The 25158-nt window shown below is 42.1% G+C and overlaps 1 protein-coding gene across 1 annotated transcript in view; it reads right to left on the bottom strand.

Moving 5' to 3' along the window:
• Positions 1-25158, bottom strand: part of LOC132773888 (cytochrome P450 4A24-like) — a 32980-nt gene continuing 7822 nt past the window's right edge. The window contains exons 5-12 of the mRNA XM_067467895.1: positions 23545-23675; positions 18685-18836; positions 13772-13878; positions 11519-11709; positions 7710-7843; positions 4154-4218; positions 1688-1770; positions 1-691 (exon numbers count right to left, since the gene is read on the bottom strand). Coding sequence (XP_067323996.1) covers positions 523-691; positions 1688-1770; positions 4154-4218; positions 7710-7843; positions 11519-11709; positions 13772-13878; positions 18685-18836; positions 23545-23675 — 1032 coding nt within the window. The 3' untranslated portion in view covers positions 1-522. The remainder of the gene's footprint in view (positions 692-1687; positions 1771-4153; positions 4219-7709; positions 7844-11518; positions 11710-13771; positions 13879-18684; positions 18837-23544; positions 23676-25158) is intronic.

Raw genomic sequence — 25158 nt, forward strand, 5'->3', positions numbered from 1 at the left:
CCTAACCCCAACCCAAATCCCATCCCATTTTGGACTTCTATTCTTTTAATGTTTACCCTTGAAAACCTTCAATTAAAATTATACTAAAAAAGAAAGCCGATAGAAGATAAACTCATTTGAATTGTGCAACAGGGAGAGAGTAATATGGATACCATGAACTGCAAAAAAGAAAAATAAATTGGCCCTACATCAAATCAAGCTTGGATTCTCATAATAAGCCAATATGACTACATTGACATTTCTGTGTTTTGGCCATATCATAAAACTCACTGGAATAATTCATAGGAGGAGACAATACAATTTGGTAAAGCGGACAGCAGCAGGAAGGAGAACTTAGCCATTGTCTTGACTTTGCAAGATCTGATCAGATGTCTGTTGATGATGCCATGAGCTTATGGAAGTCTTTCATTCAAAGGATCATTATAAGTCAAATAGGACATGGGATAGTTATAAAAAATTGTTCTATCTATATAATTTTGAGAGTTCCAAAGTGCCACTCCTGGAGTTACAGTATGACAAAGATCAATGGATAGGTGTCATCTTCAGATGTATCCCATTCATGGGTCGGGTGACAATCTGTGACGTGGGAATGTGGGTTTTGGAATGATCAGGCAAAAGTTCGAACCGCAGAAGTGTCAAGGCAAGAGCAACTTTCAACTCATTCATGGCAAACTGTTGTCCAATGCAGTTCCTGAGTGGAATTAAAAGTAAGATTTTAAGCGAAAGAGAATTCCAGAAGTTGTCACATAAGCACCTATCCACTTTTTTGGCTTTCTTTTTGCTACCAACTGAAAACCTTATTAGTTCTCAATCCTTATGTTGTTGGGGTTTTTTTTTTAGTCCCTGTGTTTTTTTTAGAAGTGCCATGATATAGTGAGTCAAGACTAGAGGAATAGGTCTCCTAAGAAACCAGGGTTCATATTCCTTTTCAGACATGGAAATGTACTGGGTGGGTTGGGAAAGTCACATTCTCAGTTTAAAGGGAAGACTGAAAATGGCAAACCATAGCTGAAAAGATTTTGTTAAGAAAATTCTAGTATATAGTCGCCACAAAGTGGAATGGACTTAAAGGCACACAATAACAATAATATTGTGTTGTTTTATCTGGGTATATTCTTCCAACAATTCGCATATATGAAAGCTTATATTCTGTATCTGTTCATAGTATTATTTCAGCATTTTCACTATATTGAAAGCCACTATATTGAAAGCCACTCTGAAAAGTAATAAACAAATGAATAATGCACTCAAAGAATATATGAACCCACAGATATCAATCAAAGTGTTTATGAATTAGTAAGAATGTTTAATTATCTAATACACAGTGGGTTAAACCCCTGTGCTGGCAGGATTGAAGACTAATAGGTCAGAGGTTTGAATCCGGGGAGAGCGCAGATGAGCTCCCTCTATCAGCTCCAGCTTCCCATGTGGGGACATGAGAGAAACCTCCCACAATGATGGTAAAACACCAAAACATCTGGACACCCCCTGGGTAATGTCCTTGCAGACAGTCAATTCTCTCACACCAGAAGCGACTTGCAGTTTCTTAAGTCGCTTGTGACATGACAAAAAAAACCTTATTGAAATCTATCTATAGTTCTAGAAGTGTTCAACTTAGTTAAATCTCATAGAAAATAAATATATTGTGGAGAGGAAACATTTAAAAAGCAAGATTCAAACTCTTTACCTTGGCCCAGCAGCAAAAGGAAGAAAAGCATAGGGGTGGCGATGACTTGAATTTTCCAAGGAAAATCTTAGTGGATCAAATACCTGTTGCAGAAAATAAATATTTGAGTTAGCATGAGACTTGATCATGATTTTTGGACAAAAAGAACCATGCCAAAATATCATGCTTTGACTGTAATTCCATACACACTTGCCTGATTATATGCCTTATTGAATGGGTCTTTATTATAAGTAAGTGTGCATAGGACTGCAATGTTAGCAGTGTTCGTTTTTTTAAAAAATCCTAAGTGAGCCTTAGGATTGATTAAATATGGTAGTTTTGAAATTGGGCTTTATGTCAGACAGCTAAATCCAGAGCAGCACCTAACTTACTGTATTTGATTACTGCACTTTTTAAGTTAAAATGACCCTGTTACAATTGTTCTATCCCTATATGGCTATATGTTCTACATACCTCATTGACCAGCCTATCTTCTAAGCTGTTCGCAAACCAGCTCCCTCCCTCCCAAATAAATGTTGAAGTACTTCTGGTTGCTGCTTATGATGTTTGTTTTCCTTTTGTTATAATGTTGTTTTATGTTGTTTTACTATTTTATTTGTGATGTTTTTAACTGTATTTGTTTGGGCTTGGCCCCATGTAAGCCACCCTGAGTCCCTTTGGGAAGATGGAGGTGGGGTATAAAATTAAAGCTGCTGCTCCTCCTCCTCCTCCTCCTCCTCCTCCTCCTCTGCTTGTTTTTGGTTTAAGCATATGATGAAAAACCTGATTTGCATCAATGGACACAAGGAGAGCAGAGCTTGAATAGCCTTTCTGGCTATTGTCTTTCAATCCTCCTCAAAACCCATTCAGTGGCACAGATAGAAATTTCATTTTAAAACCTCTTAAAAGTTTCAGAAAGGTCTTCATTCTCTGGCATGGACATAGGTGACTATGGAGCCCCATTCTTGAGGTACATTAGTGCTCATAAATGGTTTTATGCGCATCAGCTATAATTTCCAACTCATTTTCACTAAGAAACTGGACCAGGAGAGGGAGACATTCTACATTTATTTTGTCTGTTAATGTCTGTTAATGTGAACAAGGCTGTATCTTTCTGCTGGAAAGATGTAGTAACTTCATTAAGTTTCCCAAATTTCATGAGCCACTTCTCGTTGCGCAAAAATCTAGCATGTTTGCTAGGTGCAGAAAGGTTCTCCCCTGTGAATTAAACCAGAAATGTGTTACACGGCCCAAAAAACCTGGCCAGGATTTTTCTTCTTGAAAGCCATTGAAAGCAACATACTGCAATTCAAAGGATGAGTGTGGATGCAAATGTGAGATTTCCCTGAGATGAATTTATTGAGGGGAGCAGTGGTACGCTAGTATTTATAAGACAAAGACCTTCTTAGGCCCCTTCCACACAGCTGAGTAAAATCCCACATTATCAGCTTTGAACTGGGATATATGGCAGTGTGGACTCAGATAACCCAGTTCAATGCAGATATTGTGGGACATTCTGCCTTGATATTCTGGGTTATATGGTTGTGGAAGAGCCCTAAGATGTGATAGAAAAGCCAAGAGCATGTATGAGAATCTTTTTCAGAACTGCCATGCACCTTCTTTGAAGAGGTCATATGGGTCTGAGACACAGGGCTGTGATAAAACGGTTCTGTTGGCGAGTAGGTGTTAGGAGATAACTTCTGTTTCCCCTTCCTTCACACTAAAGACAAAAGAATATTTGACCTGGTGCAGTTTTATTTTACAATCCATTTAAAATTTGATTTAAAGAACAGAATTTGGAAACCACTGCTCTGAAGCATTCCCTGAAGCTGGTAGGCATGGACAGAAGAGTAGTTACTCTTATGTATTTCTGTTGCAAGGTTAACTGTCTCTGGTGGTGCGTAGTTTCTCTCTCTTGCAGGCACTTTCTTTTTTTGTTTCCACGTACTCTGCTTTTTGTGAACAGAGTCCAAGATGCAAAATATATTTGCACTCAAATAAGTCAGCAGGAAAGAGAGGAGGAGGCTAGGGGGGGGGGGGGGGGCTCTTAAAGTCTCTATTTCAAAGTTGAGCCAAATCTGGCCATTGGGCTACTTGCAGTCCCCATAGCTATTATCCAGGCCACCCCTCTTTCCTTTCTGGGCACTCTTCTTTCTTTCTTTCTTTCTTTCTTTCTTTCTTTCTTTCTTTCTTTCTTTCTTTTTCTTTTTGGCTACAGATAGGGTTAATTGCATCTCTAAGGGCTTTTAAAATAGGCTTTTTTCACCCTGTACTAATATCAAAAACAGCAAAGAGAAAAAAAATTCAGAACCAGAAATAGACGATCATCTCCTTCTGATTTTAGCTATTTTGGCGGAGATAATTGGTTTCAGAAGATATTGAAGTTAACCATTCCTGCCCTATCTCATCATTAAAAGTATCCAGTTTTCCCATTCTTCCAAGAAAGCCTTTGACGCCTAAACTTTTATTGCCCTAGTTTATAATTACCTGAGGATTCTCCCAGACCTCGGGATTTTGGTGAAGGCTGTAAATACTCATTATGATTAAAAGTCCTATGAAGCAAATAGAAAAACATTGCTTAACAAGGAGTACAAATAAATAAATGCTGCAAAACTGTATGAGCTATCAAGGCACTATTCATTTGTATTGCATTTAATTATATCTTTCTTTCTGCAGAGTTCCTCTAACTGAGAGCTGATCTGTCATTAGGAAAACATCAGAAGCCGCCGTGAAGATCATAAAATTTACTGTATTGTTTAATATTTATCACTGGGATGGCAAAAGTTATCTGTGAGGTTGTATACTTTGGAATTGATAATAATAATAAACTTTATTTATACCCTGCCACCATCTCCCCAAAGGGACTCAAGGCGGCTAACATGAGGCCAAGCCCAAAGATACAATGCAGCAAAATAAAATACAAAATGCAGACAACAAAAATACATTAGAATAAAATACATACAGTAGCAAAATAAAATAAATAAAGCAAATTGACACAATGGGCAGGCCAAATGGACAAGGTAAAATGATAAAACCCTGGATGAGGTAGGAATAGAAAAAGTGTCATTGAGAGAAATTGAGCAGAATGCCATATTGTTTAAGACAATACACTGTTTTGAGACAACACATCCTTGGAGAACTATAACATTTCCATCCAAAAACTAGACTCAATATTTGCCCCCACAGCTGTGATACAACCACTTCAGACCACTTTAAACCCAGGCTGTTATATGGGGACAATAGCTGAACTTATTCAGGCAGCACGTATTTAAATAAGTGAATACACAATTCAATTTCCATCCTTGCTTATTTGGATCTATGAAACGATGGAGCTATCATAGATATCTGTAAAGGTAAAATAGCAAGGAAGGTATGAATCCCAAACTTGGAATTAGACTGAAAGGGGATCAGAGTTAGGAAACCAACTTTCCAGAAGTCTCTACCTTCTGCCAAGGAAAATCCTATCCAATAATAAATCTGAGACAGGGTTGAGAGAGACCATTAACTTCATTAATGATAGGAAAGGTACTGAACTTACACTAAGCCTATCCTACATTCTAAGGAGTTGGAGCAGAAAGTTTCAACAACAGAAATGGAATGAGAAGCAGGTGAGGAAGAGCTTGCGAATATTAGACCCCTTCCATACTGCCATAAAATCCAGATTATCAAAGCAGATAATCCACATTATCTGCTTTGAACTGGATTATCTAAACCTACACTGCCATATAATCCAGTTCAAAACAGATAATCTGGATTTTACATGGCAGTATAGAAGGGGGCTCAGTCTACACCATACATATCAGGAGCAGGATAGATTACCATAAGAAGAAAAAAAATGTTCAGGTTAGTTTAAAATTTCTAAAACCTGTATACTATTTTCCCACTGCAACTGTGAGGTGCTGTTCTTATGCATCCCAATAACAATATGATTCTGATTATAACCTCCAAACCTTTTCTGATATGTAATAAAGCAGAAAGATAATCAAAACTGGACTTGTCCTGAGCCTAAGAATTGTGTAAGATGCATCAACTTAACAATTCACATTACTTTCAACACTGTGATCAATTGCTTGACAAAATTTAGGAATAAATATTTAAACGCAGCACATATGAACATCCAGTGTTCCTATCAACATTGTTGGCAACAATTGCAAAAGAATGGGAGGTACCAAGAGATAGAAATGAAATCCAAGCTGGGCTGGAGCATAAAAGAAAAAAAAAGTGCACTTTCAAAAAAATATATGCCCATTCATTTAGAGATTAGTGTTTGAGCAATCCATAGCACATCTGATTGTTTTCAAGCTACACATTTTGTGTTGCAGATGGGATTTTTTTATGACTGTGCACCGTATACCTTTCTGGCACCTAGAATCTCCATAACAATGAAGCCTGCATGGGCTCTGATTTCTATGGCACATTCACATAGTAAATCCAGGATCTGCCATTCCTAGTGAAAACTTGGGATGGCTCCTATTCCTGTAATAGGTGTGCCAAATAGGGAATTCCAGGAGATATTACTTACACATAAGAGGATAAGCAACATCTGCTGAAAATCTCTCTTCTACACTGCATATGTTTGTGGGTTTTCAAAAAGTTTCTGCATTTGTGTAATTTTGAACAAAAACAATGAGAGCAGGAGAAATAATAAATGGTTGTGTCTGAAAGTACCATGCGACTAGTCCAGTGGGTTTTAAAAACCTTTTTTTGACCAGGGACCACTCTCCAACGTTTATACCAACATGTTTACAAATCAGTTTTTAGCCAACTTTAGATTTGGTTTGGTTATTTGGGGTGCTGATTCAGAAAATTGTATGGGATAGACCACATCAGCTCTAGTTTCTGATACAGAGCATATGCCATCCAGTAGTCGCCATCTGCTCACCCACAGAAAACCATATTTAATAATCTAGAGCCACGGACCTTATTTTAGGTCTCACAGTCCACCAGTGGGATGCTGCCCATAGGTTGAGAACCATGGATTAGTGTGGCAGGAAAGCCAGGTTTGCCACACCAAAGAGGAGCAGTATTTTGTCATATGCTTTCTGTAGGCAAAAGGTGTGTTGAGAGCACACATCATCATCTTCTTCTGTTTCTTCTTCTTCTACTACTACTACTACTACTACTACTACTAGGTAAAGGTAAAGGTTTTCCCCTGACATTAAGTCCAGTCGTGTCCAAATCTGGGGATTGGTGCTCATCTCCATTTCTAAGCCAAAGAGCCAGTGTTGTACATAGACACCTCCAAGATCATGTGGCCAGCATGACTGCATGGAGAGCCATTACCTTCTCACCAGAGCAGTATTCACATTTGTATGTTTTAGAACTGCTAGGTTGGCAGAAACTGGGGCTGACAGTGGAAGCTCACGCCACTACCCAGATTCAAACCTGTAACCTTTCGGTCAACAAGTTTAGCAGCTCAGCGGTTTAACCCACTGCACTACCAGGGGCTCCACTACTACCCCTATTATTACTACTATATTCATACCCCACCCTTCTCACCCTTAGGGGGACTCTGGGCAGCTTACAAACTATGAAAAATTCAAAGCCACATTGCATATACAACAATAAATACAACATAGCGATTTAAACAGTCAAAATATAAGTACAATAAAACATTACAGTTAAGATATAAGTACAATAGAATGCAACAGCTTAAAAACATTCATTCAATTCCAGCCAAAGTGGGCTGATGGAATAATCTCTTGTGCAGGTGATTATATAGATGTGAAAGTAGAAGAGTATCAATGGCTACATACTCAAGCAAAAACATATTTTGTCTATGGCATTAAGAAGTTGGCACAGTACTGGTAAAAATACACCACAAAGGAAGGTGACCATATAGAAAAGTGGTGTTGTTTATGATATTCTTAATAAGGGAGTTAAGAAAAGTGCATAAACCTTTTGAAGACCCCTTGTAAATTACTACTACATCTTCATGTAATTTTTAAAGGTAGCCCTTCAAAATATTGAAGAATTTTTTGGATAAAAGAAAAGTTAAAATACAAATAAATGCAAATCAGCAAAAGATGTGTGAAAGACAGACCTTCTGGTAGTGTTCTTCCATCTGGAAATGTCACTGGCGAATTCAGTTCTCGTCCTATTTGAGGGGCTGGTGGGTAAAGTCGAAGGCTCTCTTTAATGCACATGGTGGTGTATATCATCTTTCCTAGATCATCCCTGAAAGGCAAGAGGAAATTATTCAACAAATCTCACAAATGCTTATAATATCAACCATTTCAATTGGAATATTGAAATTTTCCCAATATTTCAATATTGGGGGGAGGGGGAGAGAGGATGTTGGCAAGAACCAAAAAATCTAACAACGAGCAAAGTAGAAAGTAATTTCTTGGCTCTGTATTGCGGCATGGAGGGGGGGAGGTGTTCCACTAGCCGAGGGGCCCCCATAGAGGTCGTGGTGGGAGGGAGGAGATGCGGCAAAAGGAGACCCCGAATTCGGCCTAATTCGGACCGCTTATCCATATTAACCACCCCCAATCGGTCTCCTAAGGTAAATTGGTGTAACCAGGTGAGCGGACCCTCCGGTTTGAAGGTGGTGTTGTTGAACGCCAGATCTGTCAACGGAAAAACGACCTGGATCCAGGATTTAATCCTGGAGGAGCGGACAGATCTGGCATGCATCACGGAGACCTGGTTGGATGAAGCTGGGGGCGTAAACCTCTCCCAGCTTTGCTCCCCAGGCTTCTCCGTGCAACACCAACCAAGAGCCGGAGGACGGGGAGGCGGGGTCGCAGTGGTCTATAGAGATTCCATCCATCTGACCAGGAGCCCCATCCCGCAGACCACAAATTTTGAATGCGTCCACCTGAGGGTGGGTGACCGGGACAGAATAGGGATTCTGTTAGTGTACCGTCCACCTCGCTGCACTACAGTCTCCCTACCTGAGCTAGCGGGGGTGGTCTCGAGCCTGGCTGTGGAGTCCCAACGGCTTCTTGTGCTGGGGGACTTCAACATCCATGCTGAGGCAACCCTCACAGGAGCGGCTCAGGACTTCATGTCCGCCATGGCAACCATGGGGCTGTCCCAACGAATAACTGGCCCCACCCACTGTGCTGGACACACATTGGACTTGGTTTTCTGCCAGGGATGGGAGCAGGGTGGCGGTGTGGAGGAGCTGTCTATCTCTCCGTTGCCATGGACCGACCACTTCCTGATCAGATTTAGGCTCACTGCGCCCCCTGACCTCCGCCAGGGTGGAGGACCCATTAAGATGGTCCGCCCCAGGAGGCTTATGGATCCGAATGGATTCCTGACGGCTCTTGGGGAATTTCCCGCCACCTCGGTAGGTGACCATGTCGAGGCCTTGGTCACTCTCTGGAATGGGGAGATGACCAGGGCAATTGACAGGATCGCTCCGGAACGTCCCCTCTCAAGTAACCGAGCTAAACCAGCTCCTTGGTTCACTGAGGAGCTGGCAGCGATGAAGCGAAGGAAGAGGGTACTAGAGAGCGTGTGGCGCTCGGACCCAAGCGAGCCAAACCGAACACGGTTTGTGTCCTTTCTAAGGGCATATGCCGCGGCAATAAAAGCCGCAAAGAAAACTTTCTTTGCGGCCACTATTGCGTCTGCAAAAAACCATCCAGCGGAGTTGTTTCGGATTGTCAGAGGTCTTTTAACTCCCCCGATCTCAGGTGGGAGCCCTGACAATCCGGCCACGCGCTGTGAAGCATTTGCTCGGTTCTTTGCAGACAAAGTCGCTTTGATCCGCTCTGGGCTGGACGCCACATTAAATGCAGTCTCCGTGGATGTGACACAAGCACCTGCTTGTCCTATTTTGTTGGATTCTTTTCAGTTTGTGAAGCCCGAGGATGTGGACAAGATACTTGGAGGAATGAGACCCACCACGTCCATCCTAGACCCCTGCCCATCCTGGCTTCTGAAGGAGGCCAGAGGGGGATTGGCCGAGTAGGTAACGGTGGTGGTTAATGCCTCCCTTCGGGAAGGCAAGATTCCAGCGAGCCTAAAACAGGCTGTTATAAAGCCGCTGTTGAAGAAACCATCACTGGACCCCACCAAATTTGACAACTTTCGGCCTGTTTCCAATCTTCCCTTCTTGGGCAAAGTCATGGAAAGCGTGGTGGCCTCACAACTCCAGGTATTCTTGAGAGACACGGATTATCTGGATCCGGCACAGTCTGGTTTCAGACCGGGACATGGTACCGAGACGGTCTTGGTCGCCTTAGTGGATGATCTGCGCCGGGAGCTAGACAGGGGGAGTGTGTCCCTGTTGGTGCTCCTGGACCTCTCAGCGGCCTTCGATACCGTCGACCACGGTATTCTTCTGGGGCGCCTTGCAGAGATGGGCCTTGGGGGCACTGCTCTGCAGTGGCTCCGGTCATTTCTGGAGGGTCGTACCCAGAAGGTGTTATTGGGGGACTCCTGTTCAACACCACAGCCATTGACCTGTGGGGTTCCTCAGGGTTCCATCTTGTCCCCCATGCTGTTTAACATCTACATGAAGCCGCTGGGTGAGATCATCCGGAGTTTCGGGGTGCGGTGTCACCTGTACGCAGATGACGTCCAACTCTGTCACTCCTTCCCACCTGCTACTAAGGAGGCCGTCGAAGTCCTGAACCGGTGCCTGGCCGCTGTAATGGTCTGGATGAGGGCGAACAAACTGAAACTAAATCCAGACAAGACAGAGGTACTCCTGGTCAGTCGCAAGGCCGAGCAGGGTATAGGGTTACAGCCTGTGCTGGACGGGGTCGCACTCCCCTTGAAGGCGCAGGTTCGCAGCTTGGGTGTGACCCTGGACTCGTCGCTGAGCCTGGATCCCCAGGTTTCAGCGGTGACCAGGGGAGCATTTGCACAGCTTAGGCTCGTGCGCCAGCTGCGCCCGTATCTTGCGAAGTCTGACTTGGCCACGGTGGTACACGCTTTGGTCACATCCCGCCTCGACTACTGCAACGCTCTCTACGTGGGGCTGCCCTTAAAGACGGCCCGGAAGCTTCAGCTAGTCCAGCGCGCGGCAGTCATGTTGTTAACAGGAGCGGGACGCAGGGAGCATACAACGCCCCTGCTGTCCCAGCTTCACTGGCTGCCGATTCGCTACCGGGCCCAATTTAAGGTGCTGGTGTTATCCTACAAAGCCCTAAACGGTTCCGGCCCAAAATACCTTGCTGACCGCATCTCGGCCTATGAGCCCACGAGGACCTTGAGATCATCCGGGGAGGCCCTTCTCTCGGTCCCGCCTGCCTCACAGGCACGCCTGGCGGGGACGAGGGAGCGGGCCTTCTCGGTGGTGGCCCCCCGGCTGTGGAACACCCTCCCTGCTGAAGTTAGACAGGCGCCCTCCCTTATGGCCTTTCGTAGGAGCCTGAAAACATGGCTCTTCGAGTTGGCCTTCAACTGAGTGCCATATCATTGGAATGATGACCGGAATGGACTACGACTATGAAATCGACTATGACCCCAGGATATGACGAAGCGGATTTTTAGTATAAGTATATGTTATTAGTAGTAGATTGTGGTGTATTGTCTTGATTTATTGTAAACTGTCTTTTCTATGTTGTTGTTCACCGCCACGAGTCGCCCTAGGGCTGAGAGTGGCAGTCAATAAGTGCAAGAAATAAATAAATAAATAAATAATAAATAAATAAATAATTCCTGTGATTTCACATTAGATTTTTTAAATAATATACTGTTATCATTGGGAGCCAAGCCATAATTAAAAGTATAGATAGAAAAAGAGAAGGCAAGAGGAAGAAGTCACATATATTTCTTAACTGAAAGTCTCTCCTTTCTATTTCATAGATTAATGTGATTTAGTCAGTATAAGGCCTTTGATCATATACAACCTTAAAAATACAGATAAAGAGCAAAATGTGGTCTGACCATTGCACATGCCCCTCTTTGCCAAGAAGTTCCACTATCTCCTCTCTGCATCTCTGCTGATGTTCAGGATTCTGGGCCATACAATAGAAGAGCCAAGAGATGCCACTAGCTGTGGTATCATGACCTTCAAACATAAATGTGTCCACCTCGGCACGCAAGTCTTCATCTGACAACGAGTTCCCATTTTCATCCTAAGAGCACAGGGAACACAGGGTTTGTGCTATTGGTAAGAGCTGGTGCACTGAAGGCAAAGTCCTTAGTAACACCCATAAAACAACCTAGCATGCATTGGAACTGATCTAGCTAAATATAACTAACCTCATGTCTTTCCTTCATATGGCTGCAGTAAGTTAAAATCAACATGAGCGCATTTAGCAACAATAGCAGCTTGGAAATCTCAGTGCCCTTCCACACATCCCTATATCTCAGAATATCAAGGCAGAAAATCCCACATTATCTGATTTGAACCAAGTTATCTGAGTCCACACTCAGATAATGTAGGATTTTCTACCTTGATATTCTGGGATATAGGGCTGTGTGGAAGGGCCCTCAGATAATGTGGGATTTCCTGCCTCGATATTCTGGGATATAGGGCTGTGTGGAATGTATTGTAATTGGAGCTACCAGGAAGATTCCAGCCTACAACTTCAGCTATAATCACTCATGCTTCCACACGATGACTGCAATTATTTGGCCGTTGATCACTTCTTAACAAAATATTTAGATATTTAGATAAGTAGTTGGTAATACTACCATTATACATCTGATTAATAGCTACCATCCATATCCGTGCCCTGTTCGCCCCACCAGCTCAATAGATATCTTGAGCAATGATCAATTTATTTGCCCCAAGGAACTGGGAAATTGTTTCTTCCTTTCAATGTTTGATGTTTTGTCTTATGTCTGTTATAACAGGCTAATTTTTTTAAATTTAATTTTAGTTGTTAAGTCATAATTCGGGTTGTTAAATTTTTTTAGTATGGATGTATTGTTGTTGTATTCGGGCATTGAATGTTTGCCTTTTATGTTTGTAATCCATTCTGAGTCCCTCCAGGGAGACAGAGCAGAATATAAATAATAATAATAATAATAATAATAATTATTATTATTATTATTATCATTATTATTTAAGCTTCACTATTTTTACAGCTGTGCTCATTGTTATCAATATCCTGGCATCATTGAAGAGGCTAGTATTTACCTTTAATGTCTCACATGGCATTTTGCCTGTCCTGGCATAACCTCTTTCACTAGTGCTTTTTTAAATGGAAGTCCTGTCTTTTCTGTGATGATAGATAATAATTTACACATGCTGAATGTTCAGTTAAGATCCCTGACAAAATTAATCAGAGTTTAACTCTTTTAAATTTAAGGGAAATGTGTAAAGTACAATGCTTTAGAAGCCTCAGATGGATTTTCAAAGCCTTCCTACCACCCTAGGACACAGGAGCCAATTTTAGCAGCAGCCACAACACTTGCTTCTTTGCCTTCTGGGGGGCACAACGAAGGCTTGGAGACCAGCTCAGGTTTTCTGATGGGACGATGGTAAAGTAAAAAATTCTGGCACTATAGATACGATGGATTGAGGAAAGAGCTAAAATTTGTCTGAGGCTTTATGGTAGAAAGGTGGGAGGAAAAGGGACGGGGGAAAGCTTTTGGTAGGAAAAAGGTTTGGGGAGACAGCCTACAACAGTGGTGGCAAATATTTTAGTGACCAAGTGCTCAAACTGCAAACCGAAACCAGTTGCAAGTGAGAAGGAATAAAATCCTTTAATTTCACTTTGATCTGAAGAACCAGTCTTTTAACTGAGATTTTTTTTTTAAAAAAAATCTCAATTTCAAAACAGAAAAATACATTCTCCCCTCCTACCTTTCTCTCTGAATGACTGTCTTTGGTACCCAATGATTAATGCTTGATGACATAATTGAGGACCGTCCCTCGGTCCCAAGTTTTGGCATAGAGACTTCCAGGCGAGGAACAATCCTGAACTTTGAACCTAGTGGTAGTATTGGATTATTAGATGCTTCTTCAGTATAGAATATAACTATTTATTAAAGCACATGGCCATGATCCACAGAACATGAGACTCTTGATGGCCATATCAGAGCTGATTAATGATGGTTACATTGTGCACATAGAAAAGTTGCAAAGCTTGGAGAAATTATTTCAGCTCAATCTACAATGCCAAGCAGCTATAGCAAATATAATAACTATTTGGTAGGCTAGGAGACAACTGCTGAATAAATACTTACCTTCGCACAAATAAGAATATCTAGGAAATCCAAATGCCTCTTTTTCAAGATCTTCTCAAGTTCTATTTCATTTCTAAGTGACTCCTTTCTCTCCTTTATTACACTGTCTGTAGTAGACACAAGAAGTAAACATGAGCATAAAAGTTAAACAACATTTCTGTCTATGATAATAAAGATTCTTGCTGAGGTGAAACAATAGCTTGATATTTTCAACAACTCAATGAAGTTAATAGTTTGAAGTCTAGCTTATGTGAGAGAAAAATGCAGTAGGGAAATGCAGCACAGAATGGGTAAAAATGTAGTACAGGGATATCTGGCTAATTAAAATGATAGCAAGTCTCCAAGACCAGATGAACTACATCCAAGAGTATTAAAAGAATTGGCAAAAGTAATTTCGGAACTACTGACCATAATATTTTAGAATTCCTGGAGAACAGGAGAACTTCCAACAGACTGAAAGAAGGCCAATGTTGCCCCCATCTTCAAAAAGAGGGCGAAAGAGGACCCGAACAATTACTGTCTAGTTAAGCTGACATCAAAACTCGGAAAGATTCTGGAGCAGATCATTAAAAATACAATCTCTAAGCACTTTAAAAAGGATGTTTAGAAAGAAATGGTTGCAAAAAATCAACATGGGTTTCTCAAAAACAAGCCATGCCAGAATAACTTCATCTCTTTTTTGATAAGGAGTGCAAGCTTGGTAGATGGAGGGAATGCTGTAGATGTAGCATATATCGATTTCAGTAAGGCCTTTGGCAAAGTTCCCCTTTACACTTCCTCAAATAAGCTAGTAAAAGACAGGCTAGACATTGCTACTGTTAGGTGAATTGGGAATTGGTTGACTGGCCAAACACAATGGGAGCTTATCAGTGGCTCCTACTTATCCTGGAGAGAAGTAACCAGTGGGGTGCCACAGAATTCTGTCCTGGCCCAATGTTATTCAATATCTATATCAATGACTTGGGTGATGGAATAGAAGGCACACTTATCAATTCTGCAGATGACACAAAATTGGGATGGATAGCTAATACTCAACAGGACAGTAGAATTATTTTTTTAGATGTGGATGATACCCTTCCTTCTTCGAGCAGTACCACATCAGCTGCTGATTACTCAAGCCAATAAAGTGGTCATACTCCTAAAGCTGACGAAATATTAGAACGTTCAAAAATGTGTTTTTATAACTGGCATACAGAGTCTTTTGACATAGGATAAATTCAACAGGAGAAGATAGATGAAAACACAAAGTAAAACATTCTTCAGTCAGTTCTCCTCCCAAAACAGCCTTACACTTTTCCTTCATCAAAAGTAAAAACAAAAAGAGAAAATTTCAAGAAAAATGGATTAAAGACCCCACCTCAGGATTTGCTGTTTTGCCTTATTCTAATAAAAAAGAAGCAGTTTATTGCAAACCATGTTTTTTGTTTTATCATGATGGTATAGGAAAAGGAAGTCATGAGGCTCCTGGAAAGTTGGTTATATGTGATTTTAGAGACTGGAAGAAAGCCAAAGAGACATTTATGAAGCACTCTGCTACAGAATATCACAAAGCTTGTGTTGTACATGCAGACAATTTCACTAAGATAATGTCAGGAAAACAAAAAGATATTTGCTCTCCAATAGACACACAACGTGCAAGGGAGAGGGTGGAAAACAGAGCTGCTCTAATCTCCATTATCAAAACAATTCTCTTTTGTTCAGAGGAAGAGTTGCCTCTTAGAGGAGATGTAGACAGTGGTCCTCTCTCCTTGGAGAAACCTTCCAAAAAAGATGGGAAATTTTGAGCCTTACTACAATTTAGAGCATGCTCTGGAGACAAAAATCTAAGGAGACATGTTATTAACTTATGTATGTAGCAAGAATGCTACATACATCAGTCCTGAAATACAGAATGAGATAATTTAAATTGGTTCCAGTTTAGTGACAGAAGAGATTGTTGCTAGAGTCAACAAGTCTGATTGCTTCTCCATTCTGGCAGATGAAACCAGCAACAGAGCAGCTTCATTATGTCTTCACTTTGTAGATTTAAAGGAAAACTTACCAGTCATCAGGGAAGATTTTGTAGGATTTATACCCATATACAACCAATCGGCAGAAAATGTCACTAAAGTTATCCTAGAAAAATGCTACATATTGAAATTGGACATGAAGAAGTGTGTAGGGCAGGTCTACAATGGAGTTGTCAGCATGGCTGGCCATCTAACTGGAGTTCAAACAAGAATTCGAGAAACATACCCCAAAGCAAGATATTTTCATTGTGCAAGTCATTGACTGAACCTTGCATTGAGTGATACATTTTCAAACTCTTCTGTCAGAAATTGTCTTGGAACAATAAAAGAAATAACAAATTTATTCAGAAACAGTTCAAGTGCTAACAATATTTTGAAGTATTGTCGAAGGCTTTCATGGCTGGAATCACTAGGTTCCTGTGGGTTTTTACAGGCTATAGGGCCATGTTCTAGAGGCATTTCTCCTGACGTTTTGCCTGCATCTATGGCAAGCATCCTCAGAGGTAGTGAGGTCTGTTGGAATTAGGACAACCCCAGCCATTCCACAGATATATAAACCCATTGTCCTAATTCCAACAGACCTCACTACCTCTGATGATGCTTGCCATAGATGCAGGAGAAACGTCAGGAGAAATGCCTCTAGAAAATGGCCCTATAGCCCGAAAAAACCCACAAGAACCTAATATTTTGAAGATTAATATTAGCGTTCATTTGCCAGAAACAAAGAAAAAAAGACTGACACGTTTATGTGAGACCCATTTCATTGAGAGGCATGACAGTGTATTGACATTTGTTGAACTATTTAAGCCGATTGTAGTTGCCTTAGAAGAAATCTCAGAGAAACCATGGAAAATCTCTTCTTCAGCTTCAAACTTTTTGACTGCAATTGAAAAAGTGATTTCATTGTTAGCCTGTTTGGTTGTGAACAACTCTTCAGCCTTACTTTGCCCCTATCAATTTTTCTTCAGGAAAAGTCTTGATATGGCATCTGGCATATACCATGCTAAGTCGCTGTTAAAGTCTTTAGAAATTTTGAGAGAAGATGCAAAAGATCATTTTGTAAAACTCTGACTTAGCAAGAACAACATCTGAAAAAATATTTCAAAGCAACTTGACTATTCCAAGGCAAAGTTCAAGACAGGGTCATCGGGTAAATCCAGGGACTAATTCTGTAGAAGATTATTTCAGAGTTGCGGTGTTCATACCATGTGTCGATTCACTCATACAGAACTGAAAGGTTTCCAGGTTCTCCTCCCTGGGTTTTCAGGTCTAGACAAAGTTCACCATACGAACAACTGTCATAATACTTTGAAAATGACACAGCACTTGCTTCCGTCAAGTCTGGGTACATAATGTGGTGTAATATTACACCATCAATTAAGAAAGTTACTGAGGTATTTAAAGTGTTGGAACTGTATGACAAAACCTACTATCGATCAATAAATTTCCTTTTGACTGTGTTAGCTACTCTACCAGTAATGACATGCAGTGTAGAAAGATTGTTTTCAACCATGAAGAGAGTGAAAAGTGTATCTAGAAATTTAATGACAGACCAGAGACTTAGTGGACTAGCAATAATTTCCATCCATTGGGGCATCACTAGCAAACCAGAAAAAGTAAAAATGAAAAAATGGCCAGGTAGAAGAAAAGAAGATTGTTGCTGTAAAGTAAAAGATAAGTCAAAAAGTATTCTAAACATTTTGTTAATGAAAGTAAATAAATAATATTTATTATTTAAACTGTTATGTTTATTCATATCATGATTTGATCACCATGCTCAATATATCCCATAAGCATGGGGGGATTGGGATAATGATACAAAAGGTTTGCTAGGGTAGATCCTCTCTCACTCAGACTCACCCCCCCCCCCCCCCCAAATCAAAATCCTGCCTACGGGCCTGAGTCTCAGGATTGTTTTAGGAAATTCATTTGGGGATTAGAAAGGAGAAAAATGAAAAATGTTACCCTAGTTTTTAAATTTTAATACTTTAAAAAAACTTTTATTAATGTCAATTTTTAAGTCTGGTTTTTAAATAGCTTATTGATTAAATGTATTTTTTAGTTGTGTGATGTCTAATTTGTTGCAGTGTTTTTTATTGCTCAGTGCTGATGTTTGATGTGTTATTATCTGTATTATGGGAATTTATCTGTTTGTTGTTTACATTTTATGGCATTGAATGTTGCTGCTACATGTTGTTAACCACCTGAGTCCCCATTGGGGAGATAGGGTGGGATAGAAATAAAGTTGTCGTTGTTGTTGTTATATAAAATGTTGATGTGTATGTGGTTTGAAGAGCTCTTAAAAGCTGACTCTCATGTGTGGATGTTAGCTGCCTTTCATTACATGGCTGGAGCCTCAGAGATGCCCCTTCCCAGACAAAGGATTGATCGACTTCTTAGGAGAAGGGAGAAATGATATTATCAGGAGCCAAGAACACAAAAGGCTTGAGTATCAATACTAAAGAAAGAAACATAAAGTAAGAGGAAAATAATACATTCAGCTTTCCACATTTGAGGCTTCAATTTTTGCAGATTTTATTATTGGAAGATTTCATTAATATTTCCTGCCTAGTTATCTCTAGATCCTCTAAAGCAAAATCCAGTGGATCAAGCAATGGAGGTTGATCATAGAGTCACCACCAAGGGCCTAGAGATTCCTAGAGAGATGTTCTCTCCGATAAAAAATGTTTTCTTATTTGTAAGTTTTCTACTTTTGTGGAGTTTCTGCACTCTTAGCCACAACAAATGAGATGGGCAGACTGTAGTTGTTATTTAAATTCTTATATTTGTCCTTCATCTGACTCTTTTGACCCACCTGACACTAATTCGGTAAAGTTCATGTAAGCTCCAGAAACATTTAACCCACAATGGTGTAGGGGAAAGTGCCATCCTTATAAAACATACCTGTGTGATGGTGGGTTAGTTTGTAAGCCTTGCGAAACCGGCGCCCCTGAGAGCTAAACCAGTACATGAGGTCATTGTGCAACCACGGAGACTTCATCCTCTGACTAAACAGGTAGGTGAGCTCATAGACAGCCTTAATGTAGGCATTATCCCTGCACGCAACAACAACGTTGAAAACAATAAGATACAGTAAGCAGGCATAATCATATTGAGAGAGACAAATTGCGAATTAGCCCTACTGAAAACACAAATTGATAGGATCACACTTAAAGTATTCCAGAATTATAGCAAAACTGTGTTACATTGTAAACAAGAAAACAAGCACATCCAACATTTTTCTCTTAAATTCTTTAGACTTGCCAAGAAGAACTTCTGGTCCATAAATGGAATTTGGCCCATAGGGTTACCCATATAGTTCACTCCAGCAGACTGTTAGCAATAGGAGCTGAAGGAGTACTGAAGTAATTCCCAAGGGAGAAAGAAACCTTGAATCAATTACCGATATCTCCACATAGTGAAGCATACCCTCCAATATTCCATAGATAAAAACTGAGACACATGGCCAAGCTACATAAGAGTGTGGTCAAGATAGCAAAAGTTATTGATTTGGAAAAGTATACAAGGTAGGAATGACCACACCTTTTTTTTGTTTTTTTTGGGTTTTTTTGCCTAAACCTTTTGGGAACAGTCTGTGTTGTAAAAATCAAATTGTTTGCAGCCAGTATTATAAAATTATCCTTTAATATAGTGGATGAGCAACATGTCTCTGCTGGACTACATCAAAACCCTCAGAAATATTATGTTCAAAACAGTTGCTCCTGAAAGCCCTCTACAAGATGTTGAGAAGGCTTGCCATAGGGAAAAGGGGGTGTTCTGATGGGCAGTCCTTAGCAGCAAGCTGTCGTAAGCAGGAGCTGGCATCCCTCTTTACAGATGTGCATAATAATTTATTTATTTATTTAGAACTTTTGTATCCTGTTCTTCTCTATCTCCATGGAGGGACTCAGAATGGCTAACAGCAAAAATTCAATGCCATACAATACCATAAATAACATCATAAAACAACATACATTAAATAAGTTCTAAAATGCAAATAAAAACAGTTCATCAAGTTAAAAACATCATCCAACTCATCATCAAACTCAGTCCAATTGCTGTTGTCCATTACCACTTAAACTGTACCGGGTTATCAATCAATCAGTGAATGCCTGATTCCACAGCCAGGATTTTAACCGCTTCCTGAAGGACAGGAGGGAGGGGGCAGGCCTAATCTCGCCAGGGAGAGAGTTCCATAGCTGGGGGGCCACCACAGAGAAGGCCCTGTCTCTCGTCCCCACCAAGCGCAGCTGCGAAGGTAGTGGGACCGAGAGCAGGGCCTCTCCGGAAGATCTTAACATCCTAGAAGGTTTATAGGAGGAGATGCATTCAGACAGGTAAACTGGGCCAGAACCGTGTAGGATTTTGTAGGTTAAAACCAGCACTTCGAATTGTGGTTGGAAGCCAATCGTTGGACTAATTGTAGCTTCTGCGCAGTCTTCAGAGGCAACCCCACGTAGAGTGTGTTGCAGTAATCTATTCGGGATGTACCCAGAGCATGGACCACCATGGCCAAGTCAGACTTCCCAAGGTACGGGCGCAGCTTGCGCACAAGTTTTAACTATGCAAAAGCTCCCCTGACCACTGCTGAAACCTGGGGTTCAAGGCTCAGTGATGAGTCCAGGATCACTCCCAAGCTGCGAACCTGCGTCTTCAGGGGGAGTGTAATTCCATCCAACACAGGCTGTAACTCTATGCCCTGTTTGGTTTTACGACTGACCAGGAGGACCTCTGTCTTGTCTGGATTAAGTTTCAGTTTGTTCACTCTCAACCAGTCCGTTATAGCTGCCAAGCACCAGTTCAGGACTTGAACAGCCTCCTTAGTAGCAGGTGGGAAGGAGTGACAGAGTTGGACATAATCTGCGTACAGATGACACCGCACCCCGAAACCCTGGATGATATCCCCCAACTGCTTCATATCGATGTTAAACAACATAGGGGACAGTACTGAGCCCTGGGGGACTCCACAAGACAATGGCCATGGGGCCGAGCAGGTGTCCCCAAATAAAACCTTCTGGGAGCAAACTTCCAAGAAGGACTGGAGCCACTGCAAAGCAATACCTCCAAGACCCATTCCCACACCGCATCCCAAAAGGATACTATGATCAATGATATTGAAGGCCGATGAGAGGTCCAGCAGAACTACCAGCGACACACTCCCTATCTAGCTCCCGGCATAGATCATCCACTAAAGCGACCAAGGCTGTCTCAGTACCATGACCCGGCCTAAAGCCAGACTACACTGGATCTAGATAATCCTTGTTTTCCAAGAATCCCTGGAGTTGCGAGGCCACTACATGTTCCAGGACTTTGCCCAAATAGGAGAGATTGGAAACTGGTCAATAGTTGACAAATTGAGTGGGGTCCAGTGTTGGTTTTTTCAACAGCAGTTTTATAACAGCTTGTTTTAAACTGGCCGGAATACTGCCTTCCTGAAGGGAGGCATTAACCACCACCTTCACACACTCTACCAAAGCCCCTCTGGCTTCCTTTACCAGCCAGGATAGGCAGGGGTCTAGGAAGCATGTAGTTGCTCTCGCCTCTCCAAGAATCTTGTCCACATCCTTGAATTGAACAAATTGAAACAAATCCATCAAAAGCGGACAAGCAGGTGCTCTTGTTATATCCTCAGAGACTGCCATTAACATAGTGTCAATGCCAGAGCAGATCAAAGCGACTTTGTCTGCAAAGAACTGAGCAAATGCTTCACAGCAGGATGTTGAGTCGACAGGGGACCTGTCCTGGGAGGCGGGGATCAACAACCCTCTGACTACTTGGAACAGCTCTGCCGGATGGTTCTTTGCGGATGCAATATTCTTTGCTGCTTCTATTGCCGTGGCATATGCCCTTAGATCAGGGGTCCTCAAACTTTTTAAACAGAGGGCCGGGTCACAGTCCCTCAAACTGTTGGAGGGCCGGATTATAATTTGAAAAATCTATATAAATAAAAATGTAATGATCGTTTGTGGGATTAACAGAACTCAAAAATCACTGGACGAATTGACACCAAATTTGGACATAAGACATCTATCAGGGGAGAAAGAAGGGTAGAGAAGGAGAGAAATAATGAGGGAAAGAAGAAGGGAAGAAGGGAGGGAAGGGAAAAAAGAAGGGTAGATAATGAAGGAAGGAGAGAAGGAGGGAGAGAAAGAAAGAAAGAGGGAAAGAAGAAGGGAAAGAAGGAGGGAAGGAGAGAAAGAAGGAAAGAAGGGTAGAGAAGGAGGGAGAGAAAGAAAGGGAAAGAAGAAGGAGGGAAAGGAAAGAAAGAAAGGTAGAGAAAGAAGGAGAGAAGGAAATAAAAAAGTGAAAGAGGGAAAGGAGAGAAGGAACGAAAAAGAGAAAGAGGGAGGGAAGGAAGGAAAGAGACAAGAAAGGATGGAACCAAAGAGAGAACATCAGGAGAGAATGCTTCTGGAACACAGCCATACAGCCCAAAATCTATAACCCAGATGATGTCTGTGTGTGTGTGTGTGAAGGGAGGGGGTTCTTGCCCAGCAGCGGAGGAGGAAGAGGAGGAGGAGGAGGGTCTTGGCGGGTGCTTCCCTGTTGGAAGGAGACCCCTCCCTCCCTCGCTCGCTCCCTCCGCACTGACCCCCTCCCTCTGCTCCTTGCCTTGCAGGGAAGCCCATGGAGTCCCCGCCCTGACAGGCAGAGGCTCGGGACGCGGCTGCTGCTCCGCCTGGCTCTGATCTGCGGAAGCACGCAGCTCGTGGCCCCTTCCCAGCAGAAGAGCCAGCTGGGCCTAGGGAGGCAGAGGACGAAGCAGCCCCGAAGGTGCTTCACCTGCCGCCTCCCCCCCTTCTCCTGCCGTTGGGATGAGGCCAGGCCCCTTCCTGAAGGCAGGAGAAGAGCCGGCTGGGCCCAGGGAGGAGGAGGAGGAGGAGGGAGCGGCCCCGAAGCTGCTTCGCCCGCTGCCTCCCCCCCCCTTCTCCACATCTCGCGGGCCGGATAAATGCCCTCGGGGGGCCGGATCCGGCCCCCGGGCCTTAGTTTGGGGACCCCTGCCTTAGATAAAGGCATAGCTGTGCTCGGTTTGACTCACTAGGTTTTTTCCACCATATGCCCTCTTGTCTACACCTGATCAAGTGATGGTCGGTCCATAGCAATGGAGTGATGGACAGCTCCTCCACACCGCCCCCTTCCTCCCATCTCTGGCAGAAAACAAAATCTAATGTGTATCCAGCATAGTGGGTAGGGCCAGATACTTATTGGGACAGCCCCATGGTTGCCATGGTGGCCATGAAGTCCTGAACTGGTTCAGTAAGGTTGGTCTCTGCATGGACGTTGAAGTCCCCCAGCACAAGATATAGCATAGTACATGCATTGTAGAACAGATAACAGGCAGTTTTCCTTTGCTGGTTTGTTCGAATTAGAATATTGTGCTTAGTAGAGAGTTGCCATCCCTGTTTATAGAAATGCATGATTATTCCTTCCTATGGAAAGAAGTGGTTTAAAACAGCATTCCTGTTTCTAGGGTTCAATGAGTTTTGATGCAGAACAATTGGATCCCATTCAAAGCAATGGTTTAAAACAACATCACAGTTTTCATCTGTGAAATTGGACAGTGTAATATAGTCATCGTTCACACTTTGGCTGGATCTACACTGTCCTATATCCCAGGATCTGATTCCAGATTTTCTGCTTATTCCAGATTATCTGGTAGTGTAGACTCATATAATCCAGTTCAAAGCAGATAATTTGGGATCACATTCTGGGATATAGGGCAGTGTAGATCTTTGTTTAAGGAAAATATTGTATACTGACCTTTCTGTCTGACAATTACTCTTACTGCTGAAGGCACATTTCATGATGGTATCAAGGGTCATCAGACTGACATGTTCAAATATCTCCACTGATGCTATATTGTCTTTAGATAACTGCTTCCCCAGAATATCCTAATGTTTTAAGAAAAGGAATGGAATCATAAGAAAGAACTCTCCAAAATAAATGACTTGTTCTTGGACACTGAGACATAGGACTTCATCACACAGGCAAATTTACCCAACCTATGACACTTTCACCACAGTTTAGGGATGGAGCCCACTGGATCCCATCAAATGATGTAGAGCTAGTTCTGGCAGGGATCCGTCCCCAAACTGTGATGAAAGTGTTGTATTGTAGGATGGAGCAATGAGAATACGGGAGGCTTCCTATGTTCTTGTTGCCAGCAATGGGGTGAACATGGGGAGGAAGCTGGGTAGTGACACTTTCTCCCCTGGTGGAGAAGGCAGTGCTATGGATGATGTGGGGCATGGGCTGCTGGATTTCCCTGCTGCACACCAGATTGACCACACTGCCTGGCAAATCCCCCCACTGTCGCCCGCGTTGGGTGACTTCAGGTTCACAATCTAGGGCAGTGCAATTCAAAGTAGTTAACTCTACTATGGGTTTGACTCCTTTTCTAAACTCACAGTATTGAGTGTTAATCATAGAGTAGCTGACAACATTGCTTTCTTTCAAGATGCTAATACATGAGAACTTTTTGCCATATTCCTGTTTAATCTATTCCCACAATCTTTATAAATTTAGTTGAGATCGCAAAAGCCTGTAGAGCAGAGCTTTTCAAATTGTGTGTCATGATGACACATTGGTGTGTCACATGAACATACCAAAAAATTAGAAAACTCTTGGGAATATATGTTATTATCTTACAAAACATATAATTTTAAAAAATATATAAGATTTTTACATGCAGTATGATGTGCTCCCATACATTTCATTATTACAATTTATTGTATGTGTCTGTATCTCTTATACGGAGTTGGTTTAATCTCTGGTTTGATAGTAAAACTGAATTACTGTGTAACAAAACGATGTATCTAAAAATGTGTTCTGAGATGAAATGTTTGGAATGCACTGCTAATAAGTGTAGGGATAAGATGTAGAAATTAGTTAGTGCCATTTAGAATTAACCACTTTGTCAACTGCTCCACACTGTTGCCTTGTGCATGCTCTCTCAATGCCAGAAAGATTTTTGCAAACGTAAAATCTAACTCAGCGGAAAGAAACCATCCATGGCATGAAGCCTTCTTCCACCGTCCCAGGACCATTAGCAAACCCCAACCTCGTGAAGCCAATTTCTCTTTCCACATACACATTTTGGCTCAGCTCTTTAATCTAAGCCAGTCTGGATCAACGCATATATAGAGGGGGCCACCGTTTCTCCAGTTGTGGCAGGGCTGAGTGCAGAGCTCATGGAGCTGAACCCACCCGAGGGTCCCCACTGGTGAACCCCAAGCTTCCCAGATGGTCGTTCATGTCCCAGTGATGCAGTGGCCAGAGGAAGCCCCCTGCTTCACAGCTGCTAATAGATCTGCACCAGCCATCATCCAAAGGAAGCCTGGCCCCTGTAAAGATTTCTCCAGGGAGATGCAACCT

The sequence above is a fragment of the Anolis sagrei genome, chromosome 4, assembly GCF_037176765.1.
Source record: "Anolis sagrei isolate rAnoSag1 chromosome 4, rAnoSag1.mat, whole genome shotgun sequence".
NCBI lineage: Eukaryota > Metazoa > Chordata > Lepidosauria > Squamata > Dactyloidae > Anolis > Anolis sagrei.